This window comes from Heterocephalus glaber, unplaced genomic scaffold (assembly GCF_053883595.1).
Source record: "Heterocephalus glaber isolate CG9 unplaced genomic scaffold, H.glaber_assembly_v1.0 deba00001236, whole genome shotgun sequence".
Lineage (NCBI taxonomy): Eukaryota > Metazoa > Chordata > Mammalia > Rodentia > Bathyergidae > Heterocephalus > Heterocephalus glaber.
Genome location: NW_028258223.1, coordinates 572,126 through 598,762, shown reverse-complemented (window position 1 = coordinate 598,762; position 26,637 = coordinate 572,126). Strand labels below are relative to the sequence as shown.

General features: G+C 53.0%; 1 protein-coding gene across 4 annotated transcripts; it reads right to left on the bottom strand.

Annotated features, from left to right (window-relative positions):
• Window positions 1–26,637, bottom strand: Gprin2 (G protein regulated inducer of neurite outgrowth 2). Of its 4 annotated transcripts, XM_021252415.2 has the most exons (3): window positions 19,986–20,165; window positions 19,073–19,259; window positions 1–15,133 (listed from the first exon to the last, which is right to left on the bottom strand). In XM_021252415.2, the coding sequence occupies exon 3, from the start codon at window positions 15,125–15,127 to the stop codon at window positions 13,763–13,765; it is 1,365 nt and encodes a 454-aa protein (XP_021108074.2). In that variant the 5' UTR covers window positions 15,128–15,133; window positions 19,073–19,259; window positions 19,986–20,165; the 3' UTR covers window positions 1–13,762. The 4 variants fall into 4 exon arrangements, with proteins under 4 accessions (XP_021108074.2, XP_087067095.1, XP_087067094.1 ...); XM_087210969.1 differs by lacking the exons at window positions 19,073–19,259; window positions 19,986–20,165 and adding an exon at window positions 26,500–26,637; XM_087210968.1 differs by lacking the exons at window positions 19,073–19,259; window positions 19,986–20,165 and adding an exon at window positions 21,795–22,108.

Below are 26,637 nucleotides of genomic sequence, written 5' to 3'. Positions count from 1 at the left end.
GAGAAGTATCTCAAGGAGAAGGATCTCAAAGAAGGAAGATCTCAGGGAGAAAGATGTCAAACAGAAAGGTCTCAAGGGCGAAAGATTTCAAAGGAAAAAGACCTCCTTTGCCAGGGTTGATCTTACCCTACATGCCTGGCCTAGAGAACACCTGCTCTCCTACATTCTGGCCCCAGCCAGCTTTGTCCAAGGCTTTTCTCAGACTCATCAATGTGATTCGGATGTCCCTGCACCCCATGAGCATACTGGGACATGCACACCTGGTTTCTCCAAGCACTTGACCCCCTTATCCTTCAGTTATTCAACTGTTTATTGACACATCTGCACTGAGCACCTTCCAGATGCCAAGCACCAGGCTACTGGTGCCAGAGTCAGACTTTAATAACCACAAATATCCCAAGGGCTTCAAAGAAAAGAAGGGGTAATGTTGGGGGCAAGGGACGGGGACAGCATAGTCTTGGGTGTCTGTCAATTTCCTTCTGTTTGTCCTGCTTGGCATCCTGTGCATACCTTTACTCTAAATGTCTTAAACTCTAGAAAATTCTTGTCATTCCACCCCTCCTATTACCTGTCTACCATTCTCTCCATTCTTTTCTCCTCTGAAATACTAATAGTTAAACTCGATCTGTCATTTAAATCCATATTTTCATCATCTCTTTCTGCCTGTGAGTTGCTTTCTGTCTTCCAATTCACAAATAGTCTTTGCAATCTCATCTATTAATTATCACAGATTTTATGCCCATATTTCTAATCAGTTCTTTTCCAGAGCCAATGTGGTCTCGATTTGTATCTTACTGGGTTTCTTTAATCTCATATCATATTTTGTGAATGCTATTCTTTCCTCTTTGTGAGTCTTTAAATGTTTGACGTTTTTTATTTTCTGTTTTTAGTTCTGTTCTGTTTGGTTTTGGAGATGTTTTTATATTCCCACTCCCAGGCCGGAAATTTAACCCAATAGTTCTAGTGTCTGCCTTGCAAGTGCAAGGACCCAAGTTCAATCCCCAGCAATAACAACAACAACCAAATTTTAAATTAAAAATATTTAAAACTATATTTCCACTTCTTTGGCAGGGAATTCATCTCCTTATCATTGGTTTTATGCATTGCTTTCTTAGAATTGGTTTCTTCATATGCTTCACAATTTTTGTTCACAATAGGAATCCTGTTTGCTTTTTTGTTCTCCTGATGGCATCCACCTCCCTCCCCCACCTCACTCTCCTGGGATTCTGTCCTTGCTCCCATCTCTCCACCCATCCAGCCCAGACAGACTCACAGTGACAGCTCAGAGCTTCTGAGATGCCAGCTTGGAGGGTCCGTCAACCCGCCATTGGCTAGGGACTGGCCCAGGAGCTGCCCCTGAGGGATGCAGGTCTGCAAGCCTTAACCCTGGTGGCAGCTCCAGTCTCTCCTAGCGGCCCCTGCACCTGTCCTTTCAGTCCCCAGCACGGATGAGGTGCTGTGCTCCCAGCTCCCTTGCTCTGCCAGAACCAGAGCCAGCGGATCCTCAGCCTTGCTGTGTGATGGGAGCCCGGGACAGAACCACACACTGCCTTGGGGTACCAGGGGGGCTCAGCAAAACAGGTGAGGTACTTTAGAGGCCCTTGTGCTAAGCCAGGGCTAGTGTAAGGGGCCTCTGAGAAGCACAGCTGGGGAGAAGGGGTGCCAACCAGGAATGCTCTCAGGGCCTGGGCAGAGATGCAGCATGAGCTGTTTGTCTGTACAGATTGTGGAGACCGTGCAGGCCAGTAGGTCAGGTCACCTGGCCAAAGACAGCAAGACAAGAGACACCTGGAGCTGGAAAGGCCGGCCAGAGGCAGAGCAGCACCTCCATGAAGTCAAACCATATAACTGCTCGGAGAAGGCAGCCCTTCTGCCTGGACCGCTTCCCTTCATCTCATCACCTGGGCCCATCCAGCACCTCCAGCAGGCCTGAGTTCTGGCTGAGCAGTGGCATCTGGGTTAGTTGTCCAGGTCACTAAGGTCAGCAAATGTATCAGTGGACAAGTGTCATTTATACAAGCACTCTGTAATATTCACGGGCTGGTACTATTCATGATGGTTAAAGTGGGAACAGGGCTCTTGGGGTTTGAGAAGGAGCATTTCACCAGAAGAATGCTTTAAGGGCCGGGGATTTAGCTCAGTGGTTTTGCCACCTGCTGCACAAGCACAAGGACCCGAGTTCAATCCCCGGTACCAAAAAAGAAGAGTGCTTTAATGGAGTAGAAATAAATCATGGTGAAAACTATATTTTTATTAGTGCATGTTTGCGGTACACAATGGTTACATTCCTCATGGGGAACTGGTCCATGTACATAACACATCTTAATCGCTTCTTGGCCTTTTGGCTAAGATCAAGTGCACAACACATCTTAATTCTTATCTCCCTGTCCTCTCCCCTCCCCTCCTGCCTTCCTCCTTCGCTTGGTCTTCTTCCCACTTCCAAAAAACCTACCTCCCTGTTTCCTATTGTCCATCTTTTATTCTGCTGTTTATTTATACTCTGAATTTCTCATATAAGAGAAACTTACTTAAGTTTGTCCATCTGATTTATTTCACTCAATGTTATGGTCTCAAGGTTCATCCATTTTCCTACAAGTGACTCTTTTATCCTTCTTAATAGCAAAGTAGTGCTCCATTGTGTATAAATACTTCATTTTCTTTATTTATTCATCTGTTGATGGAAATATAGGCCACTTCCAAGATGTAGGTACCTCTTATGAGTTGTGCTGCTATAAACATGGGTATGCATGGATCGCTGTAATGCAATGTCTGACTCTTTTGAGATGATAACAAATAGGAGAAGAGCTGGGTTGAAATAAAACTAAGACAACTAGGGGAGGCCCTGGTGAGCCTCCTGCCTCTTCACCACTATTGCCTACCTGCTTCCAGCTCCAGCCCATTCAGTGGGTTCCTGAGTCCACCAAGTCCCCTCTGTGCTCCTCCCTCATAGCCTGAAGGACTCCCAGACACACTGCTCTGTGCTCAGACTCTCATGTGGGGTAGCAGCTGCTGCAGATGTGACCTGCATTCAGAGAGACCAAGGTCACATCCTGGTTCAGCCTCCAAGGAGCTGTGTGATCACAGTGAAGTGGCCACACTCTTCTGGAGCACCTTTTATACCCACAAGAGGTTTCCCATGGCTGCTTTAAGGATGCACACAATTGCTGCTGCAGAGCACTCAGGATTTGCTAAGAATCACTGAGATCTAGAAAATTTGGAGTCACAGCTATGGCATATGGCACAGGTTATGCTTCTCCTGTCCACCTGCGAGTCCCTCTGGGAGAGAAGCCATGTTTGATGCCTTCCAGCCCCTGGTGCAAGGCAAGCCTCAGACTGCAGGTTAACAGAGGTGTACATCATGAAAACATTCTGCTACACCTTCTGTCTGCTGGGCCTACTCCTCGGGGATGCTGGGTGCTAGATAGCGAGGGTGATTGGCCGTATGCCTAATGTCGGTTGCTTCCATCTGAGCTTTGGAGATGCTGGACCGGGAGGAAAGGTGAGCCCAGGCTTGACCATGGCCCTGGCCTTGTGGAGCCCACATTACCCTCAGACAAGGCCACTGCCATGGGTTCCTTTAGCTGGAACTGCTGGGAACCTTGGACATGAGCAGTGTGGGAATGGCCTGAAAGAGACAGCATCCTCACCTTTGAGAAGCTTGCAAGGAAGAACAGGTAAGTACTGGCCCATCTCTTGGAGCAAGGCCGGAGATGTGTACTGTGCATTCTGACAGCTAGAAGTTGAAGTTTTCACTGTAGAGAAATCATAGATGTTTAAGGAGTTAAATATGTTTGCCTGATTTAAATATTACATGCTGTACATATGTACTGGAATATCACACAGTAACACATTGGCATGTACAATTTTTATGTTTTTGTGTTGTATTAATCAGGGCTTTCTACAGGAACAGATTCAGTGTAAAATATATGTATGATTATAAAAAGTATTTATGAGGTGGGATTATAGGATCAAAATCAGAAGAGTCCTGGTGGCCATCTGTAGGATCAGAGGCAGAAAAACCCAAAATGGGGGCCAGGGATTTTGCTCAGTGGTTCCGCCGCCTGCCTCACAAGCAGAAGGACCCGAGTTCAATCCCCGGTACCCCCCCCCCCCAAAAATGGCCATCTATGTGCTGGAGGGCTGGCAAGATGGATGATCCAAGAACAGTCAAAGGTTGAAGGCCTAGAAGCTCATCAGTGTACAGTAGCCTTTGTGAGTCTGAGATGGAAGGCTGAACAGACTGGAGACAAATGTCCAAAGGCAATGGTAAAACCTGGAGCTCCTCCAAAGAAAAGCACAGATTTCCTTCTTCTTTCCCTTTTTATCCCGTCCAGGCTACCAGCCTATTGGTTAGTATCACTCACATTCCCGGTGTGTCTTCCCTTCTCATTTTGCAGCCTACATGGCAATCATCCAGAGGTACACCCAGAACATTACTAATCTGCTAGGTGGCTCTTACTCAACTGGACATATCACAGTTAATGATCACACATGTATCAGCTAGAAATAAATTTAAAAGAAAGAAAGATATGTCTTAAGCATGTGGAACCAAGGACTCAGAAGCCATGGGTTAGGGTTGGGATTAATTTCAGGATTAGAAGAGGGCTTGTCATGCTTCTTGGTTGTGCCCTTGCATCATGACAGCTGCAGGTCCCTGTCCATGACAGGGTGGGGCCCAGGTCTGCTGGTGCCAGGTTCTCACAATGCCAGAGAAGATGGATGGAGACTGTCTTACTGTCTTACCTGGGGACAGTCACACAAGCTCCCCCAGGCCAGACCTCCCCTGAGTTTCCAAGTCTGGAAGATGTGTGGGTAAAGGGCACCCACCATGGCCCCCAAAACATGCCACCACCCAGCAGGGAGGCCCAGGCCCACCTCCTAAGGCTACCACCTTCCAGGCTCCTGGCCAGACTGGAAATGAGGAGCTGGAGAAGCCAAGCTGGGGAGGTGAGGAAACCAGGGCAGCACTGGGGCACAGCAAAGCCATGATTAATCCCCTTTGTCTTTGAGATCAGAGCCTGTGGACCCAGTGATGTAGCCAGACAGAAGGGCCCCCACCCCAAGCCTGGAGACAGTCCCTTCCGTGCCAAAGTTTATCCAGGATTGGCTTTACCAGCATGGGCAGCACCAGCTCCTTGCCTGGCTGTCATGTTTCCCCAGGGCTTTTCCCTGTCCTTCCCATTCTCTACTCTGCCCGATAATACAAATGGTCCCAGAAGCTAGGTGTGGTAGCGCATACCTATAATCTCAGCTACTAGAGAATCTGAGGCAGAAGGATCACAAGGCCAGCCTGGACAACTTAGAAAGACTTGGTCTCAAACTGAAAAATAAAAGGGGCTGGGGATGTAGCTCAGTGGTAGAGCACTTCCCTAGCATGAACAAGGCCCTAGGTTTAATCTTCAGTATGTCAAGATTTTAAAAAGTTAAATGAGGCCATAAGGGCCCTACTGCAGTGAGATTGTGGCTTTACAAGAAGAAGAGGAAAGTCCTGAGCTGGGACAATCTCTTGTCAGGCGATGCCCTGCACTTCCGCAGGACCCAGCAGGAAGGAACTTCTCAGATGTGGCTGCCCAATCCTGAACTTCTCAGCCTTCAGAATTGTGAGCAACATAAACCTCTATTCTTTATAAATCACTCCATCTGTAGTATTCAGAAAACCAACTAATCTACTGCCACCCTGTGCCATTGCTGGGATGATTAAAGGGGATAAGAATAAAAGAACCCAGCATGTAACAAACACTCAATCCATGTTAGCTATGATGACAAAGACAGTCACTGTCACAGATCCTGAGCCACAAGGGGGAACATCTCCATTCAGGCTCTAGAACACCCACAGTCTCCCTACCCTGAGTTCTAGGGACTGCTCTGGGTGCCAGGAGTCCAGAATTGTTGTGTAGATCTAAAATGCACCCCAAAAGTCTTCTGTTCAGAAGCAGGGCTTTTAGAAGGTGACTAGATCAGGGGGACACTATGCTTCTGAGTGCATTTGTTCATTGATAAGTTAATGGTTGAGTGTGCTGTTCAGAGGCATGGCCTGGTTCGAAATGGGTCACTAAAGGTGTGACCTGGAAGGGTGTGTTCTTGTCCCCAGATCCTTCTGTCTTTGCCTCCTGGCCACAATGAGGTGAGCAGCTTTCTGTCCTCCATCAGGCCCTTCTGCCATGGATTTTTGCCTTGGAGCTGACCATGGACTGAACCCCTCAGAAACTGCGATCCAAATAAACCTCTCTTCCTTCAAGTTGCAAAGGGAAAGTAACTAATATAGGTAGGTCAAGTGTGCTCATTGTATTTTCAGTTTATGCTATTTCCACCAAATGATGGGTTTATCAGATCCTAACTCCATGATAAGTTGAGGAGCATTTGTGCTTTCAGACCTGATAAAACAGAAATGGACCAACTGAGACTTCATGTCTCTCAACCCCAAGCACAGAGGGCCAAGTTAAAGGCTCCTTCTAGGCTCAGCCACTGGGGGACCTGATATAAACACACACACACACACACACACACACACACACACACACACACACACACACACAATCCTCCCTGGCCCTGCCAGAACATCTGAGCAGGAGCCTGTCCACTCACACCTAACCTTCTCTTGCCCTCTTCCAGTGCCCATCAGGGGACAATTGACTAAGTTTATTGGAGTAAAGGATTTGGGCTCTTGTGGTTGCCCAAGTGAGGCCACCCATCTGGTGACTCCCCCCCCCCATCCAAGTCCCCCTCCAAAAAGCTGAGGAGGCCAAAGCCAAACCAGAAGCCATGGTCTCAGCCTAAGACCAGCCACAGATGTCCTGGTTTTGCCCATGGATGCCGTGATGTCCTGGGTGTTGCCAGGCAAACTGTGCTCAGCCTGGGCATTTCCTTCTGTACTGCAAAACACACCTACTCAACCTGTAGGGCCACCCTGAGAAGTACGGGACAGACAGGAATGAGCAGCTCTGTATCTCAGCATCACAGCCTCTGTAGTGCCAAGAAGGGTGGCACACTGGTTCAGAGCCAGGGCCTCACAGAGGAGGAGGCACACGAATCCCTGGGGTAAAAAATGCCTGTGACATATACTGAAAGAGCAATGTATTATTGGTGAACAAAGACCTCTAACCAATCAATAAAGAGGGAAGAAACCAGAGAAAATGGGAAGCCAATATAAACAGGCACATCATAAGCCAAGAAATCCAAAGGGTCGTGAACACCTCAAGTAATAATAGGTGTCAACACTGAGCCATTTTTGAGAGCCAAACCTGCTTTCAGTTCACACGTAGAAGCCATTAAGCCCTCAGACCCAACTAAGAAGGCAAAGACCATCCCTATGCTCATTTCCTCACAGATGAGGAAACATAGGCCCAGTGACATTTCAACTACTTAGCCAGCATCATACAGCTCGGTGCCAGAGGAGGGATTCTCTCAGGCCGTCAGGCAAAACACAGCCTTCATCAGAGCACAGCTCTGCAAACCAAAATACCATCTCTTCACCTATCAAACTAGCCAAAGCACAGTATTAAATTCTGATAACACTCAAATGCCGGTGTGGATGTAAGCAAACACACACTTTCGTGTAATGTTGGTGCAATCTTTTGGGGAAGTAGTTTTCCAATATCCGTGGACATCTTGCACGTATCACCTGATGAAAAGCTCACCCCATAGATATTCTCATGGCGCTATTTATTATTACGCAGTTCTTATCACAGCCAGGAAATGTGGGAACAGGGATCTGCCCTTCATTAGGAGGAAGGAAAACTTGTGCAGCTTCTTGGAGAGACAACTTTGAGTTTGGCAGCTTCTTGCAAAGCTAAACCTATCTTATCAAACAATCCAGCACTGCACTCCTAGATTCACCCAACTGAGCTAAACTTAGGTCCACATGAAAACCTGCCCACAAATGTTTACATACAGCTTTATTCTTCATAGCCCAAACTTGGAAGCAACTAAGATGACCTTTAGTAGCTGGATAGATAAACTCTGGTATAGCCATGCAATGAATGTTATTCAACAACAAAAAGAAATGAGTTATCAACCATGAAAAGACATGAGGAAGCTTTACTCCAGTCTGAAAAGACTCCATACTACATGATTCCAACACTACAACATTCTGCAAAGAACAAAGCTGCAGACACGGTAAGGTCATACAACCACTGTGGAAATCAGTATGGAGGTTCCTCAAAAAACCAAAGCTACAAAATCCATTCCACCCAGCTATTCCCCTTCTAGATAGCTTCCCCAAAGAGTTTAAAACATCATATTACAGGAACCCATGCACACCCATGTCTATAGCAGCCCAACTCATAATAGCTAAGTCTTAGAAAGAGCCTACATGTCCATCAACAGATAAATAAAGAAAATGTGGTAAATAAACTATGGAGTACTACTTTGCCATTAAAAAGGGTAAACTTGAGTCATTTGTAGGAAAATGGATGCACCTTGAGACCGTAATGTTAAGTGAAATAGACCAGACACACAGCGTAAATGTCACATAGTTTCTCTTATATGAGAAATCCAAAGTATAAATAAACAGCAAAATAAAAGACAGATAATAGGAAACAAGGACATAGATCTTTCACAAATAAGAAGGGGACCAAGAGATGAAGGGAAGGAAAAGAAAAATGAATTAAGATGTACGATGATGCACATGTACCAATTCCTCACAAGGAATGTAATCATTACACACGGTAAACATGGACTAATAAAAATAAAAATTTGAAAGAAAAAAGAGAAATGGTCAGGGGACCTGAGCTGGTACGGAGGGAGTTGGCAGGAGGTCACAGAAAAGATCGGCCAGCAGTAACCTGTGGAGCTTTTGAGGGAAGAGGGCCAGGCCTGTGCTTCACACAGTCCTCTATTTGCAGGTCTTACTGTGAACATGTACGATGTCTGAAAACAAAAAGTCAGGGCCAGCTGGCTTAAATTCTTATCACAAAATAATTGTGATTTTCACTTTTGAAAGATAAACCAAAAGCTAATCCTGGCATTTGAATTCCATCTCCTTCATCTCCTAGCTGTCCAACCTCAGCCTACAGGTGTGGCAGACCCAAGTGTCCACAGGGGACGAGGGACAAGGAGATGGGGTGGCCTTGGCAGAGGAGGAGGCCAGGTGGCAGCTAGGAACAACATGGAAAGACTTAAGAGAAGACTTAGTCATTAAGAGAAATGACATTTAATGCAATATTTTTAAAATCAAAATTAACAAAAAAATAAATGACAAAATGTCAACATTTCCAATAAAGCCGGGTCCCACTTCCTCCCTTACAGCCCTGCCCTTCTGCAAGTCTGGCAGTTTTCCGGGCCGACCCTATTCCACACCCCCTTGCTGACCCTTTGGCACCTGGGCTTCTATTCATGAGGCATACACGCATGGGTCCCCACAGAGCTCAAAGATCAAAGACTAGGGACATCTGAAGTTGGAACCTCAGCAGTGAGCCCTCTCCCTGCTCTGTGACTCCAGCTGGGTTTATGAGTGCCAGGCAGCTTGCCTAGACAAGGGTAGCATTGGCCACAGTCTTCCAGACCCTTGACTGCTAAAAATGAGAAGAGAAAGAGGGATGAGAGGCAGGAGGCTGCAGGTGAGGGACCAAGGGAGCAGGAGAGTGGAAGAGCCTGGGTGGGGGACAGTGCTACCTGTCCTGGTTTAGCTCTTCCCTGAGCCCTGCTCAGGCCCAGGAGGGAGCTGCATCCACTTGATGTCAGAGTAAGAATTCTCCTCCCTCAGTCCCAACCCAGGTGCACACAGGAGAGACACTCACAGATGGGACTGTGTGGCATGTCCCCAGGGAGGCTCAGGTCATGCCCCAACTCAGTTACAAACCACATGAGATTCTCAACACAAGAAAGAAAGATGGCCCACTGCCCTAGGCCAGCAGGTACACACCACCACCCAGCGAGGCCCCCCAGCAACTCTCCAGCAGCCCCCCAGAGAGGACTTAGGGCTCACAGTTCCCTTGCAGTCCGACCACTGACAACCAATCTCTCTCGACACCATGGATCCCTGGCAGGCGACCCCAGAGAGGTCCCTCCCCCTCTGAGGAGATGCTCAGGAGCCACCTGGGCATTCAGGTGGTTTAGTGTGCGTCCCATGAGAAAAGGGGCAGGTGGAGAGAAAGGTCACGGGCCCCTGAATATCAGGAATGCTGAAAGCCAGCCTGGCAGAGAAAATGTCCCCAACCATAGTAAAAGAGAGATGGATGTCTGGAGTGGCAGGGCTAAGGCAAGACAGGCCCCTGGCATAAGGGCAGAAGAGACAGGAGCAAGGACCTGGGATGGTGAAGAGACAGAGTCCTGGGGGACGAGAGGACCTGAGACAGGAAAGGAGGGAGACTAAAGAGGAGAAGGACAAGATGGGGGCACACAGAGCTGCTCACTGTCCCTGGCTGCACAAGCGATACCCCCAGTGGTCCCGGCGGTGTTCACAGAATGCAGAGAAGGCACCCTGTGTCTTTTTCAGGAAAGATGCTCCGAAATGAGAATTCCAAGGACAGGCAGACCTAGCCAGGCATCCGTGGGCACCTTCAAGTTGGACACATTCTCCAGTTCAAGCTGTGGATGCCAACTTCTATGTTCCCCAGGGGTTCACATCAGGGTAAATTTTAGGCTAACCCTGGCAGAGCTCAGGGTTGGGGCCCCAACCTTCCCTGCAGATTTACCACTCAAGAGAGCAAAGGCAGCGTGAACCTAGCTTTGGGACAGGAGAGTCTGACCGCACAGGTCTGCCCCGGGCCGTGCACCCATACCCCTTGGGAGTGGCTTGGGTTTCCTGGTTTATTATCCCTCTGTAACCACAGCAACAGAACTAGCCCTGTGTTTGAGACCCTCACCCAGCTTTTGGACTCCCACTCCCTGAAAATCTCCATGAGGGAGTTCTAGGGAGGAGCCCGACTCTCCACCCCTGGGTCACCTCCCAGGTAACTGCAGGGAGCCTGTCTGCTGGGTGCCTGAAGAGAGTAGGCAGAGACCGAGCAGGAGGGATTCAAGGGCAACGTGGCCCCAGGCCCCAGAAGGGGAACTAGGCAGTCTGAAGATGTTTGCTTACTGCCAATCTCAAACTTGTAGAAGAGTTTGTTCAACAGAAGTGGTCAAATCTGGAAAAGGAAGCAGCGATCACGCGATAGCTAGACCAATTGCGCAGAGGAGGACTGGAGTTAGGCCACACCTTCTTCCTGCCTTCCCTGGGGGACAGTCCTAGGACTAGGCTTTAGACAAGGACATTAAAGATTTGGATTTTAATAACTTTGCCCATGATGACCATGTAGATTTGGAGAGACCTGGAGACCCAGTGACATACTCTAAGCTTGGTGCAGGGCCTGCCCTCTCAACCAGCTGGAAGAAAGCTGATAAAGGGTTAGTCATAGCTGCAGATGTCAAAACTGGGCCAGGCCAGAATGACAAAGGAGAAGGAATTCAAATGGGTGAACGCCAAGCTCCACTTTTCCCTAACCAAGATCACTTGGCATGAACATGAATGAGACAGATTTGCTTCCGTGCAACGTGTGAAGCAAAGGGCTAGGTGAGGCCACAAGCTCCATATGCCTCCTGGGGATGGGCTGCCTGGGACGTGGGCATACCCTGGCTACCTGGGGCTCCTTCTACCAGCCTCCCTGACCACGTTCCCCTGGGACAAGGCAGACCTACATGGCCCTGCCACTTCCCAGCCTGTACATCAGAGAGCCAGAGTCCCTGGTGTGTCCCCCCTTCCTCGGGTGGCCTTTGCTCTGTGAGGCTGGGTTAGCCCTAATGTCAAGTTCTTGCCCAGCTTGGCTTTTCCCAGCTATTCCTCCCTACTCCTCCCCTGTGGGTCACCATGAGCTTGGGGAAGCCAGCCCCACAGGAGTGGTGAGGGCTGGGGTCTTCTGCCAGGCAGCCCTGGGAACTGTAGCATCCTGAGCAGGGTGCAGGGCTGAGGCGAAGGACCTGGGACAGCCCTGGAGAAGGAATGTTTAACCAAGTGGCCAGATCGCAGCCGAGCTGGCCAGGGAGAACCAGCCCTTCCTGCGGCTGAGGAACACCACCCGCTGCAACCAGCACATGTTCCGAGTGCTTCACATGGGACATCCTAGTCCATTCTCAAGACAGTCAAGGAAGGAGGCATTGTTACTGTCCCCACCTTACAGCTGAGGAAGCTTAGGATCCTTGAGGCTGTTGGTGTGGATCCAGGTTCAAATTCCAGCTGTGGACTCTAAGTGGTAGCCTCAAGTCCAAAGCATCAGGACCCCTTCCATCACTGTTAAGAGAATAAGCTAGCATGACCAGGGGACAGAGACCCATACCAGCAGACCCGGAAGTCACACCACGCAGAAGGGGCCACTTCCTGCTTTCCCACCATCCCCACACTGACACCCAGCCAGCAGGCCCCATGCACAGCTCCTCCCCATTTAGGTTTTGGTTCCTCGTGAGGCAACAGCAGCCTGGGGCCAAACAAGAGATGAATGTCTGTGTCCTGGCCAAGAGGGGAGAAGCCCCAGGAACCCAGGCTTCAGCTGTCAGGGACCCTGGCTATTGAACAGAGGACACTCCAGAGAAGACAGGATTCTTGTGGGGCAGGAGCCCTCGGACTTGGGTTTATGCTCCAGGGAACAGAATTTACCAGAACAAAATTACTAAGATCATCAGGATGCAAGCACCTTTCCTATGGGGTCCTGAGAAAGTGCTGACCTCTCAACTTGCATTTATTTAGGGTTTAAAAACAAACAAATATACGGACAATGAGATTCCACACCTCCCAGAACAGGACCTGAAAGGGACACGGCAAGTCTAGCCAGAAATCCAAAGTCCAAGGGCAGAGATTTGTAAGGACACCCTGAGCACTGCAGCATCAAGCCTGACCCACGAAGTGACAGCAAGGGGCCTTGTCAGTCTTTAGTCCCAATCAGAAATTCAGCTACAGTCACTCCAGGCAGCCCTGATGGCAAAGGCTGGGCAGCTCAATTAGCGGGTCAAGTGTGAGGGTTAACCAAGAAGGTATTTTGGGGACCCCAGCCAGGACCTAGGTTGGGCAGGACCCCAGCACCACCCTGCAGAGGTTTATCTCCATCACTATAGGAGGGTGGGTGTCTTGTCTGGCCTGTCCCACACTGGGCCCAGCCTGGGCGGCCACTCTGCTTCCAAGAACAGCAGGATGTGGCAGATTGGCACACATCTCAGGAGAGCCAAGCGTGACAAAGGGAAAGTCTCTGCACGGAGAGGGTTTCACTGCCACCAGCCACACCCTGTGGCGTGCAGCCCTTCCCTGGCCTCCTGAGCCTCCCACCTACCTCTCCTGTCCCCAGAGCAGCCTCACCCTCACCCCCACACACACCCTGAAGAACTCAGCCTCCCGGAACTCCTCCTCCCCAGATCTCCCACGCAGGAGTGGCCAGTGGTACCTGTCACTTGGGGCTCTCAATTTAATGTAAGAATTCATTCTTTCAGCAATGCTTTAAAATAAAACCACCAAGAGTCCTAGGGGAAATATGACACAGTTCTGAGGGCAGGCTGAACAGCAGGTCAAGTATTTTTACAGAAAATCAAGGATCTTCCTTATGCACGGGTGCAGAAACCCTGCTCAAAGCCCAGAGCCCAGAATACGCAGGTAGCCCTTGGGAATCAAGCCCTTGAAAACCAGCACAGTTATATGGAGCCAGAAGCCACAGGCTGCATTCTGTGGTCTACAGGCTGCCCATGTTCAGGGCAGAGATGCGCCCACCAGCCATGGGTTTGGGTGGTCCAGGGCCCTGCTGTCCCTGGCCCTGGCCTAGGGCCAAGACCACGGGATGGCCAGCTCCAGGGCCACAGCTCCTCATTCAGGGGCTGCACCGGAGCAGCCACAGCAGCTAGGGCACCGCAGGGACTGCATGACAGCGCGCAGGGGGCCCCTGCGTCCGTCGGTGGACAGACTGTCCTTGCTGGCCGGCACCAGATGCAACTGCTCCAACTGCATCTCCAGGTGCTTCTGGATGGCCACACCCAGCACTTCGGGATCCACTGAGGCTCCATACACCTCCCATGTCATGCCCTCAGCGTCCCACCGCACATCCCGCATGGGAGACAATGCTTCCTCCAGGCTGGGCCCCAGCGTAATCTCGGGGAACATGTGCAGGGCAGAGGCTGCCAGGGACGGACTGGTGGCCACTGCCTTGCAAACTGCCACTGGGGCTGCCTGAACGCCAGCATCCTGGGCCGAGGCCAGCGTAGGTGTCAGATCACTGGTGGAAGTCATGGTCCACACGTCCTTGGTCCTGCAGCCAGACTCTGTGGCCGGCCCTGTGGGGCCCCACGGGTGGGCACAGCAGTGAGCATGCCCTGGAAGCAGCCCGGGTGCCGTACAGTGAAACCTCACTCCATGCTGAGCCTGCAGCCCAGACTCACTCACCGATGCCACCAGTTTGGGAAAAGCCAGGATCCCTGTGGCAGGCAGGGCATGGCAGCAGCCACTAGTCACCACCTCCCTCATGCTGCAGAGCAGAGCAGCTGGGGGCAGTGCATGGCAGGAGGCAGTGGCTGGCTGTCCAGTGGCTTTGGGCTCAGCCTGGGGACTGCTGTTAATGGCAGCTGTGTCCCCCTGCTCTGGCGGTGGCTCCCACGCCTGACTGTCCCCCAGCATCCATGCTGAGTTAGAAGTCTCATCTTCTTGAGCCAGGTCCTGTTCCACAGCTGCAGGGGCTGGGCTACCCTGAGTAGAAACATCTCCAGGCTTCAGCTGAGCCTTGTGCACAGGGGAGCTGCCACTGAGGGCTGAGCAGCTGAGGCTGGCCTTCCGGGCACCACCGTACCCCTGTGTCTGGACACTGTGGGCCAGGTCCGAGTGGCTCCTCTGCACTGCAGCTGTGCCGGGGACCCTCAAGTGGCCAAGGTCCCCACTGCCCATCATGGACACGTTGCCCATAGTGCTGCTCCGCCAGCGGCCCGTGGCTCGAGGCCGGGGTTCGGGGGCCTGAGCCTGTGCAGCTGGACTCTTAGGCAGGTGCTCCTCTTCCTCCGGGGCTTGGGGGCCAGTGCTGGCCTCGCCCTGTTGGGCCGGCCACACAGTGCTGCTGGCACTCTTGCGAAGCTCTGCCCTCTGCCTGCGGCCTTCGCACAGCAAGGTGGAGGAGCTCTGGGACAGAGGCTGTGGACAAGGACTCCGGGGCGTCCCAGAATCTGGCTTGACGTGGCTGGAACTCATGGCTGCCTGCAGGAGAAAAAAGGAAGGATAGAAGTTGAGCTGGGAGTCGGATCTTCTGCCAGAGTTGGAGCTCACACAGTGCTGGGCACACTGGAGACACAGCTTCAGTGCCAGCCTGCCTGACTGGTCAGCGCTATTAGCAATCTACACACCCAGTTCAGGGCATCCACATTATACATGGGGACGACACTGTAAATACCCTATCAGCACCCCTGAGGCAGGGTCCTGGAGACCACCCACTGCACTGGCCACTGACTCTACTGTCTAGGTTACGGGAGAGGGGATGGGAGGCCCAGAAGAGAACCCAGGTCTCCCAGGGCTGAGACCGCAGCCCTGGGGCAGGGACTTTGGGACAGTGGCTCAGACAGTCAGCACTGAAGTGCTGCAGGACCTTAACAGTCAGGACAGCTGGGCTGGCCAACAGCAGCCTGGTCCTCCCAGGACTGGCAACATCGGTCTCACCATGCTGGGACCCTTGTGGGGACAGACCGGGGGCTCAGAAGTTTGTGAGATGAGATGGAGCACATGCTGAGAAACACCTCAGGTTGTCCCTAAGCCCCTCCGGCCTGGCCTGGCTACGCTGTCCAGCTCAGAGAGTCTTGGTATCGGTACAAGGGGACAAAGTTCCCTGAGGCCGCCTCTAGCTTCAGGCAGTGAGAGAAGCCCCACCCAACAGCTCTCATTCCTTCCACAGCCATCTTCTGAGCCCCCACCCTGCCCCGGCTGCCTCCTGAGCAGGCTCTGCAGCTGGCCCAGACAGGACCCACTTTCTGGCAGCAGTGAGCTCAGATGCCCACCCAACATTATTAGACATGTCCTCCACGACACTTCAACTCCCTCTTGCCCAGTATGCTATGTTCTCCCTGCCAAAGCCACCCAGAGCTCCCCGGAGGTGTGGTGTGCACTGACCCAGCAGAACCGAGTCAGCACAACATCTCTTCTGCCGCCACCTGTGTCTCCTCCTGGGAGCCTTCCCTGGCCACCCCAGTGAGGCAGCCCCATCCCTGCTGAGCACCCTCGGACCCAGATGGAACAGGCTGCCCTCCAGCCTCCCTGACAGACAAAAGTTGGCAAAGCCCTGGCTTGTGGCCTGTTCCCTACCACCTGACCAGCTCTCTCCACTGACCTGACATCTACTGTGTATCTGATAGAGGGCATGAGCCTGTGCACGGACAGATCACTCAGGAGCAGCCTGAGTGCTCACACAGGCCCATAGTGGGTCCTGCAAGGCAGTGAGCTTCTACCCACCAGAGGCGACCCAAGAGGCTTTCCTGAGGCCAGGGCATGGAACTCAGGGCTAAAGGGAGGGGTAGACACAAGGTGCAGGTAGAAGCAATGGGCAGGTAGAAGACAAGAGGCAGGGGTTCAGAGCATGCAGGGAAGCAGTGGGCCAGGAGAACAGCAGGACCCAGGACCCTGGCTAAAGCTGTGGGTGAGGAACATCCCTCAGGGACACCCGGCCAGGCAGGACAGGCTGGAGAAACAGGGAGGGTACAGGAGGAGCAGCTACAGTTTGGGCAACCCCCTGCCCTGCCCTGCCCTGCCCTCCCACCCTGGGCTGATAAGGTCTGCCAGGAAACCACCCTCTCTAGCCAGGCAAGCAAGGCTGCCGAAAGTGAGCACAGGAGGAGCTCCTGGGCCCAGTTTCATTTCCTTGCAAACATCTCACTATTGTGCACACAGGGGACAGCTAGTGGCTGCTCCGCTGATGGCAAAGCTGGTTCTGGATTATGGGGCCCAACTCTGCACAATGGAAAGGATCTGCCCACGCCCCTCAGTCACATGAGGCTCCTGAGCATGTGACAGGCAGCTACAGTGGCCAAGAAACTGCATTTCTGATTTTACTTGAACTTAAGTCATCTAGATTTAACTGGCCACATGTGAATGGCTGCCGTATCAGACCTTGCAGCTCTGAACACAGCCCAGAGGGGTAGGGAGGATCCCATCCCAGCTTCACACTGGGGCTGAAGCCAGCCTGGTCCCAGGAGAGGCAGGAAAGGGGTGAGTGGCCAGGCACTTCCCTCGAGGCATTTTAAGATGGAGAGATAAATAGAAGAGGCCATTACCAGCTCCAGTGCCAGGCATGTGCCACATCCTTTGCAAACAGAGTCTCATTTAATTGTCAAAGCAACATTATGAGATAAATCGGCATCCCATTCTACAAAGGAGGAGGTCAAAACTCAGAGGTTCAGTGACTTGCCCAAGGGCACACCACTGGCCAGTGGCTGAGATTCTCTGCCCCTCTGAGCACCACACAGACCTCCCTCTTAGCCACTGTTACCCTCTCCTGTCATCACCTGGACTCCCAACACAACATCTAACACTTAAAATGCCAATGAAGCAAGTGAACAAACAGGAAAACTCCTTGGGTGGAGCCCTACACTTTAGACCCTCCTAGGGAGTAGGACCAGAGCCAGGCCAGGCCCTGACCCCGTAAGGACACAGGTGGGACAGGACCTAGTGAGAAGCCATCAGTGCTGGGAGTCTTTTCATGACTACCCCACCAGATTAGCTGTCCCCCAGAGAGTTCAGTGACCCCAGGGACCCCACTGAGAACTATTCATCTATTGGTTCCTTTCCATATCCCACCACCCCATAAGTGGCAGGTGACAAAAGTGAGCAGTTAAAAACAAAAGTGTCAAAGAACCCAAGGCTGAAGTGGCTGATTTAGAACCCAGCAGGGCTTCTCTTGCAACCTGGCCTTCCTACCCCTGGGAGAGACAGGGTTCCAAGGAAGTCCCTTTAGGTTACCCTGGGGAGAGTTCCCATGTGCCCTGTCACAGCTCCCTGCCCCCTTGGGCTAGAACAAGGAGAGGGCTCTGCCCTTAGCCCCACATGCATAGAGAGGAAGGGGCATATAAGGTTCTGCTTTCCCCTCTCCCACAAATGTGCCCTCAGGTGGACACCTCACTTCTTTGAGCCTGTTTCCCCAATCGGAAAAATGGAAGTAAGCCTCCACACTGCAGGGCTGTTGTGAAGACTATAAACTTGACAACATACGGACTGTGAAAATCATTTTCTCTTCTCCTCTATGGTGAGCAGCTGGGGCTCAAGGGATCGCTGGAGCTACGACGGGGCAGGGGCGGGGGGCAGTAAGGTCCTTTTAGGAAGCTCCCACAGTGACCCATAGGTCAGCCTGGTCTTGATGTCCACCCTTGCTACCTTCATCCCATCCTAGGGCCTGGACATCACCAGTGTCCCCACCCCCATGCTGTTTCACGGATCCCACTTTAGGCCACTCTCCAGGAGGATAAACATACTTAGGACTTTGAAGTCTGCTCGCCAAGTGCCCACCTGCCTTCATGACAGTGGGAAAGGTCTGGTTTCCCCCCAAAGAGGCCATAGGACAATGTTTCAGCAGACAAAGCACAGGCACATAGGGCCTCCTAAGAATACTAGTATGCTTCTGGCTCCCACCATGTGATGCCAAAGTTGTGATGGCTGTGGCCAGTGTTCTGTGGCCAAAGCTGGGCAGCAACTACAGGACCAACCAGCCTCACATGCAGCTGTCAATCAAGGTTGTTTTGAGCAAAAGCCCCAGGTCTGTAGAAACTTCTAGACTGCCCAGCCAGACTGCTTTGCTTAGTTGACTTGGTTAGATGTTCCAATTCTCACCCTGGCAGAGGAGCCCAGGGCTTTATAATGCAGCCAGGAGAACTACCAAGGCTCTCATATCAGACCACACTGTGGTGTTCCTGTGAGTCCCTCTTGTTTTGTTTTGTTTTTGTTTTTGTTTTTTTAGTACCAGGGATCGAACTCCGGTCCTTGTGCTTTCAAGACAGGCATCGGAACCACTGAGCTAAATCCCTGGCCCTTGTGAGTCCCCACTTGGTAAGCAGCAGGCATCTGGATGATGTCTTCTGTGTCCAGCAAAACCACAGTGGGAAAATCAAGTCCAAAGGGTCAGGAGGGCAAATTGATCACATGACAAGGTGCGGAACTTACCCCTCTGGGACCAGGTAAGGATCCACATCCCACAAATCCCTCAGTGCGTGGTGGGGGCTTGGCAACCTCCAGCAGGTGGTTTAATCCATCCCAGAGGGAAAGGGGGCCTGGCAGGACCACTCAGGGCCAAAGCTGGGCAATGCAGCAGGAAGAATCTGGGAAAGGTGATGCTCGAAGGGGGCCAGACCTGCCCATCAAAGACAGGACATGGGTGCCTTAGGGCAACACGGTCTGGGTCACAAGCAGTGCCAGGAAAGCGTTGGGGGATCAGTATGCCCAACAGAGATCCAGGCCCGCACAAGCTTCCTCCCAGGGGGAGGCTCTGCCCACACTCCCCGGCTTGACCAGTTGCTCCAGCCTAGAAGCAGCCCAGGTAGCCAGTGCATCCCTCCCGCACACTCACGGACACCGTGACAGGGTGGACACACGCGCTGCTGAGGACACACCAGAAGCTGGGCAACCCTCGTGTGCGGGCAGCCTGCAGAGAGGCGTCCACAAAGCTGCCCTTCTCAGCCAGCGCTGGCCAAGGCCTGGGGGCCCGTGCACGGCCTCGCCCAGGGTGCTCCTGCCCGCCCTCCCGGGCCGAGCCCCCGCCCTGCAGCAGGCCCCCGGCCACCGGGCTGCAGACCTGCGGACAAGGCAGGGGTGGGGAGAGGCGGTCTGGGAGGGCCGGCAGGGGCAGGGGCAGGGGCAGGGGCAGGGGGAGGGGGGGGGTTCCGGCCCTGAAAGGGACATTTGGGGAGAAAGGCGGGGAGGCCGTGGAGCCGGAGGAGGGGCAGCGATGGGAGGGGGTGCGGCCCGGGGCCGCGAGAACCCCGGGAGCCTGGATGCCAAGGTCTGCAGCGATGAGGACGGGGCTCCAGGGCGCGACCAACCCCCTCCCGCCTCGGGCACGCGAGCGCCGGCCTCTCACCCGCTCCCCCACCCCGGGCCGCACAACCGGCCGAAGCGCTCGCTGCTCCTGCGGCCGCTACAGGTGCCCGGCGCGGCGGCCCAAGATGGAGCCGGACCGGACCCGGCTGGGCCACAGACGCCGCCAGCCGCGGTACCGCACGCCGCCGAGCCAGCGCGGGGCGGGTCGGCGCGGGCAAACTGGAGGCAGCGGTGGCCCGGCCGGCTCACCTGGACCTGCGCGCGGCTCCACTCACGGCAGCGTCCGGCCCCGCCCCGGCCCCGCCCCGGCCCCGCCCCCGCGCCCTCGGCCCACCCCCAGGTCTTGGCCCTGCCCCCACGCCACCGAGTCCTGGGCCCCGCCCTCAAGATGCGGTCGGCTCGCGTCCAGGCCCGGACCCCAACGCCAGATCCAGCCAGGCTTCAAGACCCCTCCAGCCTTCAGGGTCCCCACAGACCTGTCTTTTTAGCTCTGTACCCATCATGAGCCTCTGGGTTCCAAGCCTGCCCAGCAAACACCAAGACACCCATCTTCCCACCCCTGCCCTGCTGTTCCCCGCCTTACAAGGCCTGGCCCGCAATGCAATCCTCCAGCCCCACCCCAAGTCCACATACTCAAGGCCCTGCCGCCCGCCCCCCATTCCCCTCCAGCACCACGTTCTGTAACCCGGTGTACAGCCCTTCCCGCCATGTCCTTCATCATCCTCTGGTCTCGGACCTTAGCTTTGGGGCCCTGTTTAGGATGCGCCCACTTGCATGCCAGGCCTGGTCACCCGTGGCCTGTGCCCAAGACTGGGCCTCACAGCCCCATCCTCACCTCTGCCCTCACTGCCAGGGCCTTAGCTGGCCCGCGGAGCTCTGTGCTCCCAACCTGGTCCCCAGAACACCCACCTACCTCCTACCCCAGCTTCACAGTCTCCTTCCCCAAGGTCAAGAGCCAGCGGTCTCCCCAGTCCCCCCAGTATTCCATCACACCTGCGCACCCAGGTCCCTGTCCTGACCCTTGGCCCCAACCCAAGCCAACCCAACTTGGGGCCCTCAGTCTCAGCCCACCAAAGGGAGCCCGCAATGGACATTCATAATGAGCACGGGGGGAGCACACCCCAGGCTGTACCCTTTCCCACCAACTCCCTGCTGCCCTAAATGCTTCTCCTTGGCCCATCCAGCCCCTGGGATTCCCCAGGACCCAGTGGGGACCAGGGATCCCCATTCGCTCTCCTCAGCCTCCCTCAAGCTCAGTCAGGGCAGGCACCTACCCAGCCTAGGCTTGCCTGAGACCATGCTACCCTCTGGGTTCCTGTCACTTGTCCCCATCCAGAGACTTGTGTCTCAGTGTCACCCCTCCTATCGACAGCATCCTGGTGGACTCCTGCTTGCTCGTCCAGGTCCACCTGAGGGGTCGGCATTCCATCCAGGAAGTGACCAGGTGCCCACTCCACCTGTGCTCCTGGGGGACCTCAGTCTCCTTAGGTAGACTCAGTCTGCCCTAGTTACTCTTTTCCTGTGAGGTTGGGCAGAGCCCTGTCTCGGCTTCTAGAAAACAGGAGTCAGAGTGGAGGCCTCAGGCTTTTGCCTCCCCACCACACGGCCTGACTGAGGGACCCTGGGCAGAGGGGCCAATGGGGGATGTATTTGTTCTGTCCCTCTCAGAAACTGGAGCTCCTCTTTCTTTATCTCAGGAATCTTACTCCTCCTCCCTCGGTAGAAAAATGATCTGAGCCCCAAGAAGGGATGAGATATGCGTGGCTGCACTGAGGCTGGTGCCAGACCCAGACCTCGAACCTGGAGCTTCCAGCTCTGGGGCATCCCAAGAGCTCCCCAAGAACCTTACCATGCGTTTCAGGGAAGCCTGCTTGGGCTTGGGTGCCGGCACATGCCCACCATCTTGGATGCCCACAGACACACTCTGCTGGACCACAGCCCCGGGGTCTCCAGGCATCTCCTTGGTCTTGTCATTGGACACACTGTCCCCTTCCATTGGTGGCTTGGTAAGGAGGCTCCACTGCTATGGCACCTGCCCAGGGTGAGCCCAAAATGGGGACTCAGGCATGAGCTCTAGTCCCAACTCCCCAACATGTTTGCTGCAATCTCGTGCCCTAGCAGAAATGTTCATCTCTCACCTGCCAAGTGGCAGTAATTATACCTACCTCCCTAGAGGACTGTGGGAAGATGGGGTTGTGCAAGTGGGATGTGGGATGTTCAAGTATTTCCCAACCCCTCCTGTGTCAGGTCTGGAGGTACAAGCTGGGACTGCGGTGGAGGAGGCACAGGGCTTTGTAGATAGCTTCAGAAGAGAGAAGTGACTCTGGCTGAGGTCTGCTTGGGCCGTGTACCATCGCAGAGGCCCTCACCCTAACAGAAGAGGATCAGGTGTGGGGTGCACTTGGGAGGTCAGTGGGGGCACCACGTGGAGAAGTAAGGTGCACACAGGACTGGATGGACGGTCCCAGGGTTCTGTTTGTCATGGCACCAGGGTGGCCCCAGAAGTCCTGGGGGTGGGTGAGAACTTCAAGGAGCATAGAGTGAGGGGACGGCTTAGGATCCAGCTTTGGGAGACCAGGTGGCAAAGACTGAGAAGGAGCACCCAGAAAGGACAAAGGGAAACGGGGTATTGTGGGGACCCATGATATACAGAGCAGGCGGCTTGAGGGAAGCTCTGGAGGCAGGAGCCGCAGAAGCCCATGGAGGGGTGAACTGGAGGGAAGATGCAGAGGCAGCACAAGCCCAGATAACTCTTAAGCATGGTCACAGAGGGAGGGGACAGAAAGATGTCACTTGGGAAGGGAGGTAGGGGCAAAAGGGGCATGTTGTGGATTTAGTTGGGTTTTCTGTTTTATATTGTTTTCCAATAAGCTACATCTTGCCTTGCTTTCAAACAGCAGAAAGAACTCTGTCATACAGAGCAGGGGCAGGGAGGCTGTAGGAGCTTGGAAGGGAAACAGGCTGGAGGGCCAGCCTTGACTCTGCAAGACAGGACCAGGTGACTGCAGACCCCACAGCAGCACCAGGATCTCACCCCATTACCACCAAGGGAGGAAGGGTTCCAGCCCTCAGTCCACATGCCTCTCTAGGGGTGCCACTGCCACACCATGGCCTTACACAGTGGCATGGTTTTACAGAAGGGATGGAAGCTGGATAGTCAGAAACAGGCATCCCTGCATTGTGCCAAATCAAGTGTATTTGACAGCTGGGGAGACGTACCCAGGAGAGGCATGGATGGGAATTCAGGAATGGAGTCACTGCTGGCACAAGGTCCCCCATGGGCTGAGATCCAGAGTGGATTAAGTAGGGGGAAGGGCGGGTGGCTTTTTATGTAATGGGGGCACAAGGAGAAATGATGAGGCAGCACCGGAGAAGGATCGTCTCTCTCCTCTTAGGCAACCCTAGTCTAAATCCACATCCTCGCCTCTTGGGATCCAAAATGTATACCAGTTTAAAACTTGTTCACCCTGCTTGACAATCCCAGGCCAGAAGGAGAGAGCTTTTCAATTCTCCAGCCCATGTCATCCCCTCTTTCCAGAGGGTGGGGACAAGACACTGTGACCAAAACCTGCACCAGGGTCACTGACAGCAGGGAACAGTTGCTCCCCCCAAAAAAGAGCAAGATGCAGTTGTCAGCCTAAGGGCAAGTAACACTGACCGGGTCAAAGCACAGATGACCCCTGGGGAGAGCGTCTATGGCAAGAGAGGTGCCAAGAGCTGGGATGGGTCAGCGTGTCCGCAGTGGAAAAGGAAGAAAGAGCTTTGACAGAAGTGAACTGTGTGTTTTTCTGACAAAGTTGTGCCTAGAGTACAGGAGCCACCTCCCCTAGCCATGAGCTCCATGAATGAAAAGGCTTTCTATCTGATAAGCAGACATGTGCTTCTCATGACCTGGTATGCAATACATGCTGGAGGGAGGGAGGGAGGGAGGGAAGGATGGACAGGTGCACGGACAGGTGCACGGACAGGTGTATAGATGGATAGATGGGGTATGGATGGATGGATGGGTGGATGGATCAATGGATGGATCAATGGATCAATGGGTGGACAGATGGAGGGACAGATAGATGAGCAGATGGACAGACAGTTGTCTGGACAGGTGGGTGGGTGAGTGGATGGTGGACGGATAAATGGATGGATGGATGGACAGATGGATGGTTATACAGATGGATGGACAGTTGTATGGATAGGCGGGTAGGTGGATGAGTGGATGAATGAATAGTAGCTTCTCCAGGAATACTCATTATCATCCCATTTTAATTCCACATACATCTTCCTGAGTCCCTTACAAGTGCCAGGTCTAGACTGTGATCTGGCAGTATAGATTGAATCAGAGATGCCTTGTGGCCAAGGCCTGTGTGATGAAGGCTTCAGGCAGGATGACGATGCAGTAAAGGATGACTAGGTCACAGTGTTGGAAGGTAATGGGAGGTGCTGGGGCATGCACAGGAGAAGCCCTAGAGTACACACCTGCACCTTTCAGTTCCCCACCATACATCCCTCTATTTCCTTTAGGGATCACCCAAAGACTGCCTGCTAAATATCCCCCAGTACATACTGTCCCCAAGAACAGGACCACCCAGGATATTGGCCACATCCTCAGGCACCTTTCTGTAGGGTTCTGACTGGGGAGAGGTTAGCAAAAGTGATGTATGCAGCATCTTGGTCTAGCCCTTCAGAAGGAACGTGTCTTGCCCCTTTCCCTCTGCCCAGGTGAGAATAAAGTCATGATGTTAAGTCAAGTTTGTGCCATTCAGACAAGAGCAAGACCCTAGAGAAGTCAGAGCACAAGATGGAAGGAGCCTGTGTCTCTACACCTATCAGTAATGGACTGTTATGGCCAGATTTTACATGAAGAGAAATTAATCTACCCTGTTTTTCCTCTACTGGGGATTGTACTCAAAGCCTTTGCGCTGAGCTATATCCCCAGCCTTTTTATTTTTAATTTGAGACAAGGTCTTGCTAAGTTTCCTAGGATGGACTTGAACTTGTGATCCTTCTGCCTCAGCTTGCCAAGTAGCTGGAATTACAGGTATGTTCCACCCTCACTCAGCTTCCTCTACCCACTATTCAAGGTAAGGATTCTCACAGAGAAAGAAACCCTATAGACTAATTAATACAGAATTTTATGCCTTGAAGAGATACAAAAACTCCCACAGATGGCAAAAGTAGAAATATGTCCTAAATACATACATTTGACACGCTGGGGAGCTGGAGACTCTCTTATGCCAGGCCATAGCAGACACCTGGACAGTGAGGGAAATGGCTGGAAACCTCAGTGTGTTGGCTTTTGTTGGGTGCTCCTTGCTGGGCTCCACTAAGTCCTGTATGCGGCAAAAGAATGTGGGCAGAGCTGTCCAGTAACAGGCAGAAATGGAAGAAAGAAGCTGTTGGCTCTGGGATGCAGCCTAAGGCAGACAGCTTTTCAAGGTTGAAAATTCTGTGTTCCTTACTGCAGGCTGAGGCAGGTCCAGGAGAAGTTTCTGGGGAAGTCGTGTTAGCAGGAGACAAGAGTGTGGAGCCAGCCTTTGCAAGCTCCTTTGATTCCAGGTTCCCAGCTTGTCACAGTTTTCCTCAGTGGCAAAGGCCAGACCAAGGTTTTCTTTCCAATCCTGGAGAGTATTTTTCCTGATCCCAAGTTAGCAGAGAGATGAATGCATAAACACACAGGCTGAGAGATGAAAGTCCACAGCTTTGACAAATACTGCTAGTGCCATGAGAATAACTAGAAGCAAGTAGGCAGAAAACCAGCCGAGACTTTGCGGGACACATGTTACCAAAGACCCACACACAAGCCTGTACAACCAACCTCAGCCTCCAAACCTGTGCCACCAGTCAGTGGGCTGCTAAACCTGTACAGCCCCAACAGGGGTACAACTTCCGATCCCCACTTCAGAGAACCAAAATGGAGCCACAGGCCCAAAGAAGTTTACTCCCAGGGACAGCTGGAGAGAGAGGCTGTCATCCAGGAATCCACTCCACTCCCCAGAACTGGAACCGAAAGTTTGTGCCTCTAGGACCTGAGAGCTCCCACTTTTCCCTCTGGTGGAGTTCCCAACACGGCTACCCTAGCCCTGCCAGCACCTGTATCCTAGATACGATGAGGCAGGTCCCTGTGCGCAAGTGGGATGGTCTTCACCTGCGGCACAGACCCCGGGTTCCAGCCCTGGACAGAACCATGGGGTTGTCTCCCCAGGGAGAGGGCAATCTGTGCTCCAGAGGGGCAGGACACACAGAGAGTTGGCCGGCAAAAGGGACATGGGATGAGGTTGCTCATTGCCCCAAACCACTTTCATCTCCTTCTGTGTTTAAAGAAATCTGGTTTATATCTGGGGGTGTGGAAATCAGAAAGGAAGAAAGAGAAATATTAGACTCACATGTCTCCCAGAAGCTGTGCTTGGTGGGGGAGCAGATGTGTTTGGCCCCCACTCTTGCCCTTTTCCACTTCCCTCACTGTGCAGAAGAGATGCTGAAACATCTCACAGCACACGGATAAAACCTAAGGATAGTGAAGCAACAGAACAGGAAGGAACCTGGGCTCCCAGCCTGCTTACCTGCATACAGGAGAGGAAGAGACAAACTTCTGTCTCACTCCAATCTTGTCTGAAGTCTCTCAGCAGCTCAACCTATATTCTGAGGATTACTCACCCCAGCTCTCCTCTCCTGTCCTCTCCACCCTTGGGCTCTAGGGC

Excerpts from the sequence above, each read along its gene's own strand:
- Gprin2 (XM_087210968.1), bottom strand. The coding sequence starts at position 21,941 with ATGGAAGGGGACAGTGTGTCCAATGACAAGACCAAGGAGATGCCTGGA. Across the intron at positions 15,134-21,794 it reads AGGCTTCCCTGAAACGCATG|GCAGCCATGAGTTCCAGCCA; the intron begins GTAAGGTTCTTG and ends TTTCTCCTGCAG.